The sequence below is a fragment of the Crinia signifera genome, chromosome 7, assembly GCF_055691185.1.
Source record: "Crinia signifera chromosome 7, ASM5569118v1, whole genome shotgun sequence".
Taxonomy (NCBI): Eukaryota; Metazoa; Chordata; class Amphibia; order Anura; family Myobatrachidae; genus Crinia; species Crinia signifera.
Genome location: NC_139223.1, coordinates 41,537,831 through 41,552,365, shown reverse-complemented (window position 1 = coordinate 41,552,365; position 14,535 = coordinate 41,537,831). Strand labels below are relative to the sequence as shown.

General features: G+C 49.4%; 1 protein-coding gene across 1 annotated transcript in view; it reads left to right on the top strand.

Moving 5' to 3' along the window:
• Positions 1–10,450: 10,450 nt before the first annotated feature.
• The window catches only part of SBK1 (SH3 domain binding kinase 1), a 69,813-nt gene continuing 65,728 nt past the window's right edge, over positions 10,451–14,535 (top strand). Inside the window, exon 1 of the mRNA XM_083152887.1 lies at positions 10,451–11,156. Coding sequence (XP_083009013.1) covers positions 11,095–11,156 — 62 coding nt within the window. The 5' untranslated portion in view covers positions 10,451–11,094. The remainder of the gene's footprint in view (positions 11,157–14,535) is intronic.

The window sequence follows — 14,535 nt, the reverse complement described above, 5'->3', positions numbered from 1 at the left end:
GGTGCTAGCAGAGACTGCCGAGGAACTTGCAGACAGTATTGATCAATTTGTGACTCCTTAGTCCTTCAAAACCCTATATATAGCTGTATGTATCCTCGTGCATAAAGAACGGACGGGAGGGGCTCTGACCTCTACCTCTTCCATCATCCTCCCGCCCGCTTCCTGCTAATGGATAGTATTGCTCTTTATTACATTAATGTGTACCACATCCATAAACCTTTAGGAACATTTTATCCCTGCAATGATGGCAGTGCCCAAAAGTCAGCCATGCAAGTGATCTCCCATCCATGCCTATAAAATATTGTCAGATGGGTGTTAAATGCTGTCATTACTCATTATACAGAGCCATCTGCAATAATTCAGGCACATGAAAAATACAGCATATGAATTTGTGAGGTATAGTTACCCACGAGACATAAGTGAGACCTCCCTGGCTCCCAAGGGATACACCGTTTTCCCCAGGAGGAACCTTGACTCAAAGCTTTAGCATGCAGCATGGAAATATACACATCTTTGCATATGTCAGTCTGAATCGGACGGAACTTGGCTGGATCTATCATGAAATTAGGTGTTTTGAGGAAGCAACAATGTGGAACCTCCTTGACTGGTCGGATTGTTATGGGCGTGTATCTAAAACTGTGCGGTTGACATGCACAGAAAGGGGAAGCCTGTTTCTTATGGGTTCATTGCGCATAGCGTGGTGCTGGTTGGTGCAAGTGCAGATTACGGAGTCAGTGGGTGGCATAAATTAGTGGGTGGCATGGCTTCCCACTTGCAGACACAAAAACCCCCCTCGTTAGCTGAATGGAATATGGGATCAGCACATAGTTGCCTACCCTCCTGCATTCTGCAGGAGGCTCCCTGAAATAACAGAAATCTCCCTCTCTCCCTCATTAGTCTAGTAATCTCCCTCATGTCACCTAGCCCACATTATACTGTTACATCATAGTTACCTCCCCTCCTGCATTCTGCAGGAGACTCCCTGAAATAGCAGCAATCTCCCTCTCTCCCTCATTAGTCTAGCAATCTCCCTCATTTCACCCAGCCCACATTACACTGTTACATTTTTGGGGAAAAAGGAATGAGAGCTAAATAAATTTACATTGAGTCATCAGCATCATTTCCCAGCACTTTACCAAGTATAGTAGCTCTTACTAACTGCTTTAAGGCTCATCTACATTTGGATATTTCATTTTAAAAGATTCCTCGGTACTTGTGAGTTATCCGGGCTGCCGATTTTGTCCTTAAGTTTGGTTAACTTAAGGACACCCGACCGACGCGATGCCCACGATTTAGCTCCAAATCGGGGGCATCGCGTCGGTCGTGGCCGTTATAAGGGGCCGCGACGCGATGCCCCCGATTTCCCATAGACAGTAATGTTAAAAGACACGATATCGGGGGCATCGCGTCGGTCGTGGCCGTTATAAGGGGCCGCGACGCGATGCCCACGATTTCCCATAGACAGTAATGTTAAAAGACGCGATGGACCCGATTTCCCATAGACAGCAATGTTAAAATAAAATTACAATGTGAAATTGGGCAATATGTTTTTAAAAAAAATGTTTCATGGCCCCCCACCACCGTTAACGCCACCCCACTATTGACGCCAACCCGAAGCGTGGCGAGCGCAGCGAGCCCGCGAGGGGCGGCGGTACGCGTCCTCCGACCTTTTCATGCCCTACTATCCACTAGGGCGTGGAGTGAGAATAGAATAGTGTGGCGAGCGCAGCGAGCCACCGAGCCCGAAGCGTGGCGAGCGCAGCGAGCCCCGCGAGGGGACGCGGACACCTGTGAAGCCCGCAAGGGCACGCGGATACCTGTGAAGGTGTCCGCGTCCCCTCGCGGGGCTCGCTGCGCTCGCCACGCTTCGGGCTCGGTGGCTCGCTGCGCTCGCCACACTATTCTATTCTCACTCCACGCCCTAGTGGATAGTAGGGCATGAAAAAGGTCGGAGGACGCGGACCACCGCCCCTCGCGGGCTCGCTGCGCTCGCCACGCTTCGGGTTGGCGTCAATAGCGGGGTGGCGTTAACGGTGGTGGGGGGCCATGAAACATTTTTTTTTAAAACATATTGGCCAATTTCACATTGTAATTTTATTTTAACATTGCTGTCTATGGGAAATCGGGTCCATCGCGTCTTTTAACATTACTGTCTATGGGAAATCGTGTCGGAAATCGGGTCCATCGCGTCTTTTAACATTACTGTCTATGGGAAATCGTGGGCATCGCGTCGCGGCTCCTTATAACGGCCACGACCGACGCGATGCCCCCGATTTCGGGCGCGATGAAAAAATCGGCAGCCCGGATAACTCACAAGTACCGATTCCTCTCAGATGTAGCAGTACTCACCCACGCTTCTAGGTGCCACATTCACAATCTCCAGTGGCGTTTTTTTTACGTATGGGCTGCAGAGCTGCAGCCCCCCAGGTAAAATCCACCACTGTAGTGAAGCCAAATGCAGTCTGTAAGACTGCTCTGGCTTCACTGTGACTGGCACTGACTTCCTATTGGAAGTCCGACCTGCCAGTCACCCAAGGCAGTCCCATTGGGAGGTGTTCCCTCCTTCTGGGATGCCTCTATGGCAGGGCTGGGCAACACCGGCCCTCCAGATGTTAATGAACTACACATCCCAGGATGCTTTGCATTAGTTTTTCTATGTGGCCATGCTGAAACTGATGCAAGGCATGGTGGGATGTGTAGTTCATCAACATCTGGAGGGCCGGTGTTGCCCAGCCCTGCTCTATGGGCTGCTGCATGGCAGCCCATGAAATCCAGGGTCTGCGCAGTACCTAAGGCAGTACTGTCCATGTGCTGGTCCCTATATTGTACAGGCTCCAGGACTGTGATTTCACTTCTAGGGCTGTTGCCGAAGCAGTCCATAAAAGCTGGCTACATGTGCAGTACAAATGTTGGTACTGGGCATGCGCCAGTCCCGGTGCCTGTCATCATTGTACAAGCACTGGGAACAATGCAGCGGGGACCAAGAGGAGCAGCGGGGGAAGGGGGGAGCCGACATCACAGCCAGTGGCAGCCCCCCTCCAACCATAAGGTAGGAGCCACTACTGACAATCTCTATTCACAATATCTCCATATATGGAATTAGAGACGCCCTTTGGGTGGAGCATGACACACCCCCTCATAAATCGCCGTGCAAAATTACCAACTGTAATCTCCCTGAAACTAGTTTTCAAAAGTAGGCAAGTATGGATCAGCACATGGTAGTAAACCAGGCTTGTGTGGCTGCACACAACTACAGCAACGTTATCTGTGAATCAGGCACCGAGTTGGATGTGGTCACAGAGTCCCCACCAGCGGCAACAGTGACTTGGCCGGTGGCACGATTTACATGAAGGTGACAGCAGCTGGAAGCCGGAAATGCCCAGTGCCAACCAGGCCAGCAGTAAGATGTTGTTTCTACTTCCTGGTGGTGGTGCAGCTCTCGGGTACTGGCTGCAGTGCTCCCTGGGGTAGTATTACAGGATACAAAACTGATATGTGCTGTGGCTGGGGAGAAGGTGATATATAGTTATGCAGTACATGGTTGTGTATACTGTGTGTGTGTATATATATATATATATATAATATATGTATATGCGTGTGTACATATATCTGGAGAAGTGGGAGGGGGGGGGGCACTAGGCAGAAATTTTGCCAGGGGTGTCATAAAATCTTGCACCGGCCCTGGGCACCCTTCCAGTCCACCCCCGCCGGTGATAGCTTCAGTGCTCCGTGTTACTCACTAGTCTGTTTCCTTTTCTCTGCTCCAGTGCCTGTCTCTTCCAGGAGTGCGTCCCTGTGGTGTTCCTGCCTAGTCAGCTGGTTCCTGGTCCTGTGAGTACCCCTGCTTGAGGCCTTGCTTATATCATTATTGCTTGTGGCCCTTCTGGGCTCTATCTTTATTTGGCCACCCTCTGCTTGTATGCAGGGGTTTTCTCTCAGCGGTTTGCTACTAAGTTGCTTTTGTTTAGGTGCTACCTTCCGGCGCCCTATTCCATGTTTATTGTCCTGTGCATTTTGTTCGTGGTGTGCTTTGGGTGTGGTGTACTTTTATTCTTGTGTATGCGACGCGGTCGCTGGTGGTTGGCGACTAGGTCGCTGGCGCATTAGCTGCGTTAGTTAGTTTCAGCTAGATTACCTTTTGGCCGTACCCTTAGGGGGTCCCCGGTTCCTTGTCCTTACACAACTCCTGGCTGCACTGGAGCTAGGGCGGGCTTAACTCGCCCTTTCAAACGTGGCGGCTACAGACGAAGCCTAGTTTCTGCAGGAACTGGTCACCTTACTTCAGGGGTCAACAGAGGCAGTGTAGGGTCCCGCCGTGGCTGTTCTAAACAGCAGTCCCGGCTGCGGGTTCACTCCCGAAACCTATTCATTGGCTAACCCCTCCTATAACCATTTGGACTAATCAGAGAGAAATAGAAGAGATCCTTCTGCTCATTCACACCACACTTCTGAAGAAGGACAGTTACGCACAAAATACATTAAGTGTTTTGTGTGCTGTGGATTCCCTTGCTGGACTACCCTGACCGCTGACCTCCAGTGCCGTGCTGAGGACCAGGTTACCGGTATTTAGTCCTTTACTCCCTGGATAAGTGTGGGAACATTGTGGTAGCAGCTTTGCCTGGGAATCTTTGTACATGCTTTTATATTTGTCTACTCTTGTGAGTTTTTTGATCACATAAAAATTTCCATCTGTTTTAATTACTACACCATGATCGTCTTTTGTTATATAACCCTATTGTGAATCCCAAAATTTGGGCCAGGGGTATTTCTCTTTTTTTTCATTTCAGACAGGATAGAACCTATCATTTGAAAATCTTTTTTTAGATTATCAGAATATTTGTCACGGCACCCCTAGGTGCAAAGTTTGCTACCGAGAATTTCAGAAAACAGTATTAAATTAAATAAGTTGTGGTTATATTTCATCCTTAGGTCCAGTTATGTGGTGAGGGACAGGATCCACTTCTGTTTACCCACATATTTTAAAACTGGAAGCCACAAGCTCTGGTTTTGCCTATTACATTGACCATAAATAATTTGAATCGGTTCTGGACCACCAAACCGAGGCACCCCTGCAAGTGCTCTGAGGCACCCCAGGGAGCCTAGGCGCACAGTTTGGGAACCACTGCCATAAGCTATGTATTGTTGAATTATTACACATTGGAGTTTGTTATCTACCCCCTGGGAAAATACATAGGTAGCACTGTTTGGTAATCACTATTTTATTTAAATTTATATCCAAATGTAGATGAGCCCCAAAGCAGTTAGTAAGAGCTACTATACTTGGTAAAGTCCTGGGAAATAGCCATTGGCGTAACAATAGCCCCGCAGACCCCGCGGTCGCGGGGAGGCGCTGATTAAGTTTGGGGTCTGCGCGGCAATCATGCTCTAACCTGCTGCTGGGGCCCCTCTGTTCGCTGCCGCCGGGACCCGCAGATCAGTGGCGTAGCTACGTTTTGGGCGCCCCCCCGCCGGTTGGGGGGGGGTGCCCCCCCCCCCGTTGCCGCCCCGCAAAGCACCCCTACCCCGCCGCCCATGCAAACCCCCCCTCAATCCCCCACAGCCTTACCTATCGTGCTGGTCTTGGCGGCTCCGTTCTTCTGCTGAGGACCACCAGAAAATGGCCGCCCCCATACAGCAGACAGTTTCAGAGAACTGTGTGCTATATGGGGGCGGCCATTTTGTGGTGGTCCTCAGCAGAAGAACGGAGCCGCCGGGACCAGCGCGATAGGTAAGTCTGCGGGGGATTGAGGATGGGGGGTTAACTATAGCACCGCAGCCCCCGGCGCCCCCACATGCACAGCGCCCCCCCCGCGGTGGCGGGGGCTGAGGTGCTATAGTTACGCCGCTGCCGCAGATACTACTTATCTCTTGTCTGCGGTCGCCCGGCTCTCCTCCTGGCAGGCTTAATGAAAATGACCCACAAAAAATACAGCAGACACTTTTTGAGGACGCTGACGCCTCCTCTAGCATCCTCAAAAACGGTCTACTGTTAGGGGGCGGCCTTTTTTTGTGGGTCATTTTAATTAAGCCTGCTAGGAGGAGAGCCGCCCGGGACCGCAGACAAGAGATAAGTAGTATCTGCGGGTCCTGGCGGCAGCGGCGAACAGAGGGGGTAAGTAGCGAGGTTGGAGGTGGGGTTTGGTACAATTTTACAATCCGTTCAATTATCGAATTATTTGCTTTCCGAATGTTGGCTCCTGATTGGGCGCTAGGTGGCCAATAGCGCTCTGTTTGACAGGGGAGGCGCAGAGAGCCTATGTCGATATGGCGGTGGCTGAGGCACATACCTACCCTGGCCTAAAGAAGGATATACTGGGGACAGTATTGAGGCGATGGAGCTCAGCAAAGCCCAGAAATTTCATGACTGGCAGCTTGATACCTCTGAGCCTCATAGGATTCAGCTGGCCAAACTAGCCCGGGTGGCTAGGGCCTGATTGCAGCAAGATAAAAACTCTGCTTTGTAAATTGTTGAGATAGTTGCACTGGACCAGACTGTGCGGGTATTAGACCGCACAGTGCAACGGAGGGCCGTTCTGACTTTTGTGGAGTTGGCAGTGGTGATTGAGCAACACCTGGCCCTGGGGAAATTAAATAAAGCCAAGTCACGATTTGTGCTGGTACCAAAGCCCAGAACCAAGGTTCCAGTGGTGAAGCCAAAGGCTTTGAATGCGTGAAACCTGAACATGAATAGCGGGACCGCTGAAGAAAGGGAGAGCCGATGGATTGCAGAAAGCGGCACGTCTGATGGTCAGCATGGCTGCTGGAGATAAATCCCAAACAGATACCACCCTGTTCCTTATAATGGTACAGCTGGAAGACCGGGAGATCTGGGCACTGGTTTACACTAGTAGTGAGCTCGCCATCATCTCTGCTAATGTGTTTACACCGGGAGTTGACCAGGTCCTGCCTCCCATCAGAGTATTGTGTATCCATGGCGAGGATGAGGAGTGCCCACGCGTATAACTACCCCTGACAATACAGGGCTGGCCATTAAAAGCAGTAGCTGCATTGACCTCCAGACCACCTTATCCTTGGCCGTGACTCTCATTGCTGCAGGAGATGGTTACATGGCATGACGTTAACAAACCATCAGCATCTGAGGCATCTCAGGAGACCAGAGAATACTACAGCTTGGCTTCCGGGAGAGCTACAAAAGCTGCTGAACCACCCAAGGACACAGAGTCTGAGGCCCAGCGGAACCTTGTTGGTGAGAAAGTAGCATTACAGGACTTTGGGTGAGACCAATGGGATGATAACAATCTGGTACATGCATGAAAAATGCTTTGCCACCAGGGGGTGTGCCATATTTTGTGTTGAAGAATGATTTGATATCCTGTTACCACTTTACAGGGGAAGACTAGATCAGTTGTCAGTTTCCCGAAACATATGCATGTGTGGGGTGGCCATCTAGGTGAGGAGAACTCCCCAACCCATACAGTTGAGGTTCTTTTGGCCAGCATCTATGGCGCATTGAAGAGGAATTGTCAGGAATGCCCAGTGTGTGAGAATGCACCCCAGGCAGAGTTAAGGGATCCTCTGGTACCCCTTCCTATAATTGTTGTGCCTTTTGAGAGAACTGGTATGGATCTGGCCATCAATCATACTGGTGGTAGTGGATTATGCCGCCAAATACCCAGAGGCTATACCACTGCGTAATATGAAATCTGGTTCTATTTCCAGAGATTAACAAATCCTGTATAACCGCCTGGGAATACCGAAGGGCTTAACGAACCAAGGTACCCCTTTTGTCTCTAAACTTATGAAAATCTTCTGCTGGTTGTTAAAGGTAGACAGGATTACCACCTCAGTTTACCACCCGCAAACAGATGGCCTGGTAGAAAGATTTAATCAGACCCTTAAACAAATCATAAAGAGGTGACTCAAGAACTTACTACTTTACTACTACCTTATTTGATGTTCCCAGTTAGAGAGGTACCCCAATCCTCTACAGGGTTTAGTCCCTATGAACTCCTCTATAAGAGACAACCCTAAGGGATTCTGGATCTGTTAAAAGAATGGTGGGAATAGCAACCATGCCAAGAACCTTACATCTTTCAGTTTGTGTCCCAATTGTATAGGCAGTTGTACCACTCCTGAATGAACACATGGAAAGAGCTCAACAGTGTCAAAAATGTAGTTATGATGTCACTGCCGTCAACTGGTCCTTTAGACTGGGAGACAAGACAGTAGTGCTTGTGCCCAATGCTGAAACCAAGATGTATGCTCAATAAAGGGGCCCATATGAGTTCATAGTCGTGGTGGGGCCGGTCAATTACAAGGTTCTGCAGGACCGTTGAATAAAATAGGTAAAAATGTACCATATAAATCTGTTAAAACTGTGGAGAGATGTGTTTTCTACCATTCCGGGAAAGACACAGATCATACAATATAATGTTGTGACTCCACCTGCCCATATCGGATACACAAGGCAAAGCGGGCAAGGGTAAAGCAAGAGGTAGAAGTGATGCTACACCTACGGGTCATAGAGGAATCAAACAGCAAGTGGAATAGTTGTACCTTAGTACCTAAACCTTTGGGTGCTTTAAGGTTCTGCAATGATTTTCGTAAGTTCAATCAAGTTTCTTCCTTTGATTCTTACCTTATGCCCTGGGTTGATGAGCTGGTGGAAAATGCAGCAAAGAGCCAGTATCTTACCAAGGGTATGGGCAGATTCCTTTAACTGCAGCTAGTAAAGCAAAAATTGCCTTATCTAACCCAGAGGGCTTATTCCAGGATAAAGTGCTGTCATTTGGTTTACATGGTGCCCTGGAAACCTTTTAAAGAGCTATGAACAAGTTGCCGTGGCCCCACAGGGAATATGCAGCTGCATATTTAGACAACATTGTCATCTAGTTCTGACTGGGAGTCATACCTACCAAGGGTAGAAGCTGTCTTACAGTCTCTACGGGGATACGGGTTTACCTCCAATCCTGCGAAATGTGCCATTAGTATGGTGGAAGCATGTGGAGGACAGGTTAAACCTCAGCCTAGTAAGGTAGAAGCAGTCCTCAGTTGATCTAAACCCAAATGTAAGTCACAAATTAGGACTTTTTGGGTCTGATGGGATATTATCACATTTTCATACAGGATTTTGCCACTAGAGGGGCTCCTCTAACTGAATGTCTTAAAAAACAGTCCCCAGACAAGATAACGTGGTAGACCAGTGGAAACTGCTTGGTAGGATTTAAGATGAGCTTTGTGTACAGAAGCCTGTCTTGCAAGCTTCTGATTTTAAAAGACAGTTTGTGTTGTAGACAAATTCTTCTGGGACAGGATTAGGAGCAGCCCTTTCCACGAGGTAAATGGGGAGAAGTAGCCTATACTCTACCTTAGCCGTAAATGCCCAGAGAGCACAAGTACTCAACTGTAGAGCAGGAATGCTTGGCCATTAAGTGGGCAGTGGAGTCCTTAAAATGTTATTTGTTGGGATGAGAGTTACTGTTTGTCACAGACCATGCACCCTTGTAAAAGGATTCACACAAACAAAGAAGTGAATGCTCATGTGACCTGTTGGTCTTTGGCCTTACAGCCATTTAAGTTTGAGGTGCGGCATCGTACAAAAAACAGCACCTCATTGTGGATGCCCTTTCCAGAAGGATTGTAGTTCCAGATCATCCAAGCAACCCTATGGTGAAGCTATGGGAGGAGGAAGAAGAGGGGGAGGTTGGTGACCTCTGGAAAGTGGTGGAGGGCTGTGTACCCAGGCAGATGACACAAGTAGAGGTGGGCTAGCTCTACTAGGATCTCAGGGTTTACAGCATAAGCAGCAGAAATGATTAGATTAAGTCCAGGTTTGTTCTAAAATGTGATGTGAATAATTTTTTGGCTAATTAAAACCTGTAAAATATCTGTTCAGAGCAGAGGGTCAGGGTTCCCAACTCCAGTTAGTGGCTGGGCAATAGGCTTGCGATGTGGGGACTATGGTAGGGACCCTGGAGTGTTGTATCTATCTATCTATCTATCTATCTATCTATCTCTATCTATCTATGGGGGTTATTCTGATTCACTCGGAAAGGCACAATCACTCTCTAATGGACAACACCATGTGCACTGCAGGTGGGGCTGATGTAAGATGTGCAGAGAGAATTATATTTGGGATGGGGGGTGTATTTCAAACTGATATCTATATTGCAGTGTAAAAATAAAGCAGCCAGTATTTACCCTGCACAGAAACAATAAAACGCCCAAATCTAACTCTCTCTGCACATGTTACATCTTCCCCATATATATATATATGATCATAAAAAATATATATATAGCTAATCATTATATATATGACCACACACGTATACATATATGCATGCACAGTGATGTCAGTATGCAGTCTGCTCAGTGACGGCCTGTGAAGGGTTACCCTGGCAGAGTTGGTAGCAGGAGCTATTTATACCAGGCTGTGTCTGATACAGCCAGCAGGCTGCTCGCACACCCCTCTCTCTGTGTGTACACAAGTGTGCGAGGCAGGGTGACGGCAGTGCTCTCAGCAGCTTGGGTCCAGGCTGACACATGGAGCAGGAGCGCTGAGGGAGTGAGACACTGAAATCTGCTGGATGACAGCCCTGGTGTCACCCAGCCAGGAATGACTTACACTCAGGACAGAGACCCGGCCAGTGCTAGCTCTGGCTAAAGCCTGCAGGACATCCAGCCTGCTCACTCTGCAGGGAGCTGCTCCATCACTAAATCCTTTCTCATTTCTTCCATCACATCCTTTGTGAAGTCCTGCAAAACATTATTCTCTACTAAGAAGACACAGCCCAATAGCTTTGCCTCCCCTGCAGAGCATTACTCTGAAAACTCCTTGTAAGAGTCCTGATGGCTATTGCCCTTCTGTGATCCTATCAGTGTTCCCAATGCCAATGGTCATAAGAAGAAGATAACCGTATCTTCCCAGCAATGTTACTGCATATTGAAGGCTGCACTTTTAGATGTCTGCAGGGAATCTCTAATGACTTCCAGGCTCCCTCTGTGCCACTTAATGATATTTCATTCGCAAACTTCATCTGTGTCAACCAGATCGGTGCCTGATAACGTGCACCCGAGGCACAGGTGCTACCGGGCGTCCCAGGTACCCTCCATGCCAACACTATCATCCGACACATGGAATCCTTCTGCTTCATCTGCTTCCATCGTAAGGCTCTGCAGCAGCTTCCAAGCACAAGGTGAGGATGGGCAGAGTGGGCACTGGTGCACTGGGGGGAATGGGCAGAGTGGACACTGGGGGAATGGGCAGAGTGGACACTGGTGCATTGGGGGAATGGGCAGAGTGGACATTGGTGTACTGGGGGAATGGGCAGAGTGGACATTGGTGTACTGGGGGGAATGGGCAGAGTGGACACTGGGGGAATGGGCAGAGTGGACATTGGTGCACTGAGGGAATGGGCATAGTGGACACTGGTGGTGGGAATGGGCAGAGTGGACACTGGTGGGAATGGGCAGAGTGGACACTGGTGCACTGGGGAGGGAATGGGCAGAGTGGACATTGGTGTACTGGGGGGAATGGGCAGAGTGGACACTGGTGTACTGGGGGGAATGGGCAGAGTGGACATTGGTGCACTGGGGGGGGGGGGAATGGGCAGAGTGGACATTGGTGCACTGGGGGGGGGGGGGAATGGGCAGAGTGGACACTGGTGCATTGGGGGAATGGGCAGAGTGGACATTGGTGCCCTGGGGGGGAATGGGCAGAGTGGACACTGGTGCATTGGGGGGAATGGGCAGAGTGGACATTGGTGGGGGAATGGGCAGAGTGGACACTGGGGGGAATGGGCAGAGTGGGTATTGGTGCACTGGGGGGGGGTAATGGGCAGAGTGTACACTGGTGCACTTGGGGGGGATGGACAGAGTGGGTATTGGTGCACTGGGGGGGAATGGGCAGAGTGGACATTGGTACACTTTGGGGGGGATGGGCAGAGTGGACATTGGTGGGGAATGGGCAGAGTGGACACTGGGGGGAATGGGCAGAGTGGGTATTGGTGCACTGGGGGGGGGTAATGGGCAGAGTGTACACTGGTGCACTTGGGGGGGGGTTTGCCAGAGTGGGTATTGGTGCACTGGGGGGGGGGGGGAATGGGCAGAGTGGACATTGGTACACTGGGGGGGGGGGGAATGGGCAGAGTGGACATTGGTGGGGGAATGGGCAGAGTGGACACTGGTGCACTGAGGGGGGGGATGGGCAGAGTGGGTATTGGTGCGCTGGGATTTGTACTCTGGATGCTGGAAATCTCTATCTGTTGTTCTATTGACTATAATGTAACTATGCATCAATGGGAAACCCTCCCTGATATCATACAGGCAGTCCGCCCATTCTCTTAGGTCTTGTAATTGTCTGTTTATATAATATGCATTGAGCTATTAGTGTGGAATGGGCCTTGCCATCCTGGAATGGTTGGTAAATTAGGCAATCTAGATAAATGACAATATAACCTGTAACCTATCACTGCACTACATTCTGCTTCCCTGCACCAGACCGAGCACAGGGTATGGGTAAAAACTGGAACCGGACAGAACCACGGAAGTTCAACCACACAGGGAGGCCGTAATCTCCCCTTCCCATGTCCCCAGTGAAAGCTATCACAGGCACCCCCCCCCCCCCCCGGACAAGACATCCCCCCCCTCGTGGGATACGGTCAATAGGTCTACAATAACTAGATAAACAAGCATTGGGTCGACACCAATAGGTCAACATGCAGCAAGGTCAACATGGGTTGAGGTCAACATGGGAATAAAAAAGTTTGCCCGAAGCATCGCGAGCGAATCGGTGCACTTCAAACTGTGTCCATGTCGACTGTGTCGACATTCGTGTAAAAAACTGTAAAAAACCCCATGTCGACCTTTTGACTGTCAACCTAACCCATGTCGACCTAATGCTTGTGTTGACCTAACATCATGTCGACCTTGATTCGTGTCGACCTTAACCCATGTTGACCTTTCTGCATGTCGACCTAGTGGTGTCGACCCAATGCTTGTCAACCTAGTTGTAGACCAAACAATCCACACACACCCCCTCGTACAGGACATCCCCCATACCGGACACTACAAGCTCCAGACTGCAGCATTTGATGTCCGGTCCGGCGTTCTGGGGTCTTGTCCGGTCTGGTTTTTACTTAGTCCTGTGAGCACGGCAGCTAAGGCACTGCTACATCTCAGGTAGGGTAACTGTCACTCCACCAGCAGCTCACAGGTTATACACACAGGGCGCATGGGAATAGAACCTCAGCTCTTTAATACACATTTTCTGTACCAGGCAGATCACATTACGATAGTGACAAGCTACAAGTCACCCACCAGTACTTGTCTCAGCAAGGTTATGAACACATTGGGTATAATGTCAGCCTCATTAATCTGCTGTTTATACCCAGGACGAGTGGAAATAGAATTTGAGCAGCATCAACCTTTACAGAACGCGGCTTCATTGCCCTTTGGGTCTTGGACATGGTCATTACTGCGGGCGCTGTGTGATCGTTCACATTTCCACACACTGTCTCAGTGAGTGACTTCCTGCATGGGGTAGGTGCAGCCTGGGATGTTCCCAGGGTGGGGATGGTCATCGATGTAGAATAGCTATGCCATTGATGGGGGGAGTACCAGATGGTTCCTCTCCATTGATAGCACAGCATAACAAAATAGTTGTTTTATTCTCCCAAAAACAGAGCATAGCTCCGCCCTCAACACCTATGACGCTACGCCCCATGTTCTGTTTGGCCCCTGAGCCCAAAAAATTAGATGACCATTCATAGTAAAAAACATTGATGGTCATCCATTAGATATTATGTTGCCATCGATGACTGTTTGCACAATGGTGGCCATCTCTAGCCCAGGGCCAGACTGGCCCACAGGGGTACAGAGGAAACACCGGTGTCTCAGGGCTCACACCCGCCTCTAGGGACCAGGTTCCAGACTGTACATCTGTGACATTATACTGGACAGGACTACGGTGTAGTCACAGTGCACTGCCGCTATGTACATGGTACATTATATCAGGCATGCACTAGCAGTGTTTACTCTGTGGGCCCAATTCAGAGCTATTCACTAGGCTGCATGTTAATGCTGAAACACCAAGGGTCCTCCCCTGCCTGTCAGTCACAGCGTACGGCCAGCCTTCGCATGGTCCACACAGCGCGGTTTATTGATGTTCGGATGGGCTGTGGATTTGCGGCTCTCCGAACAGATCTGAATTGGGCCTTGTATCAGACATTCCCCACCTCTGTTGTCAAGGTGCACTAATAGTGCCGTTTTAGTGATATCCAGGCATGAGAACAGGTGACTAGTACCAGAGTTATTTTGATTGAACCATCTGTGCTGAAGCCTGGATATCACTAAAGGTGCCCACACAAGGTACGTTCTGTGCTAGGTGCATTTACTACTAGATTGCATCGCATCTGGTTCAAACTGCATGCGATATGAACTAGATGTGATCTAGTACAAAAAGTACTGCGATGTGAACTACGTGGGAGTGTGCATCACAAGCCAAAAGAAACGGTGCGTTTTGAACTACAAGCGATGCTTTTTAATCTAAAAAGTTCAAAACGCATCCAAGAATCA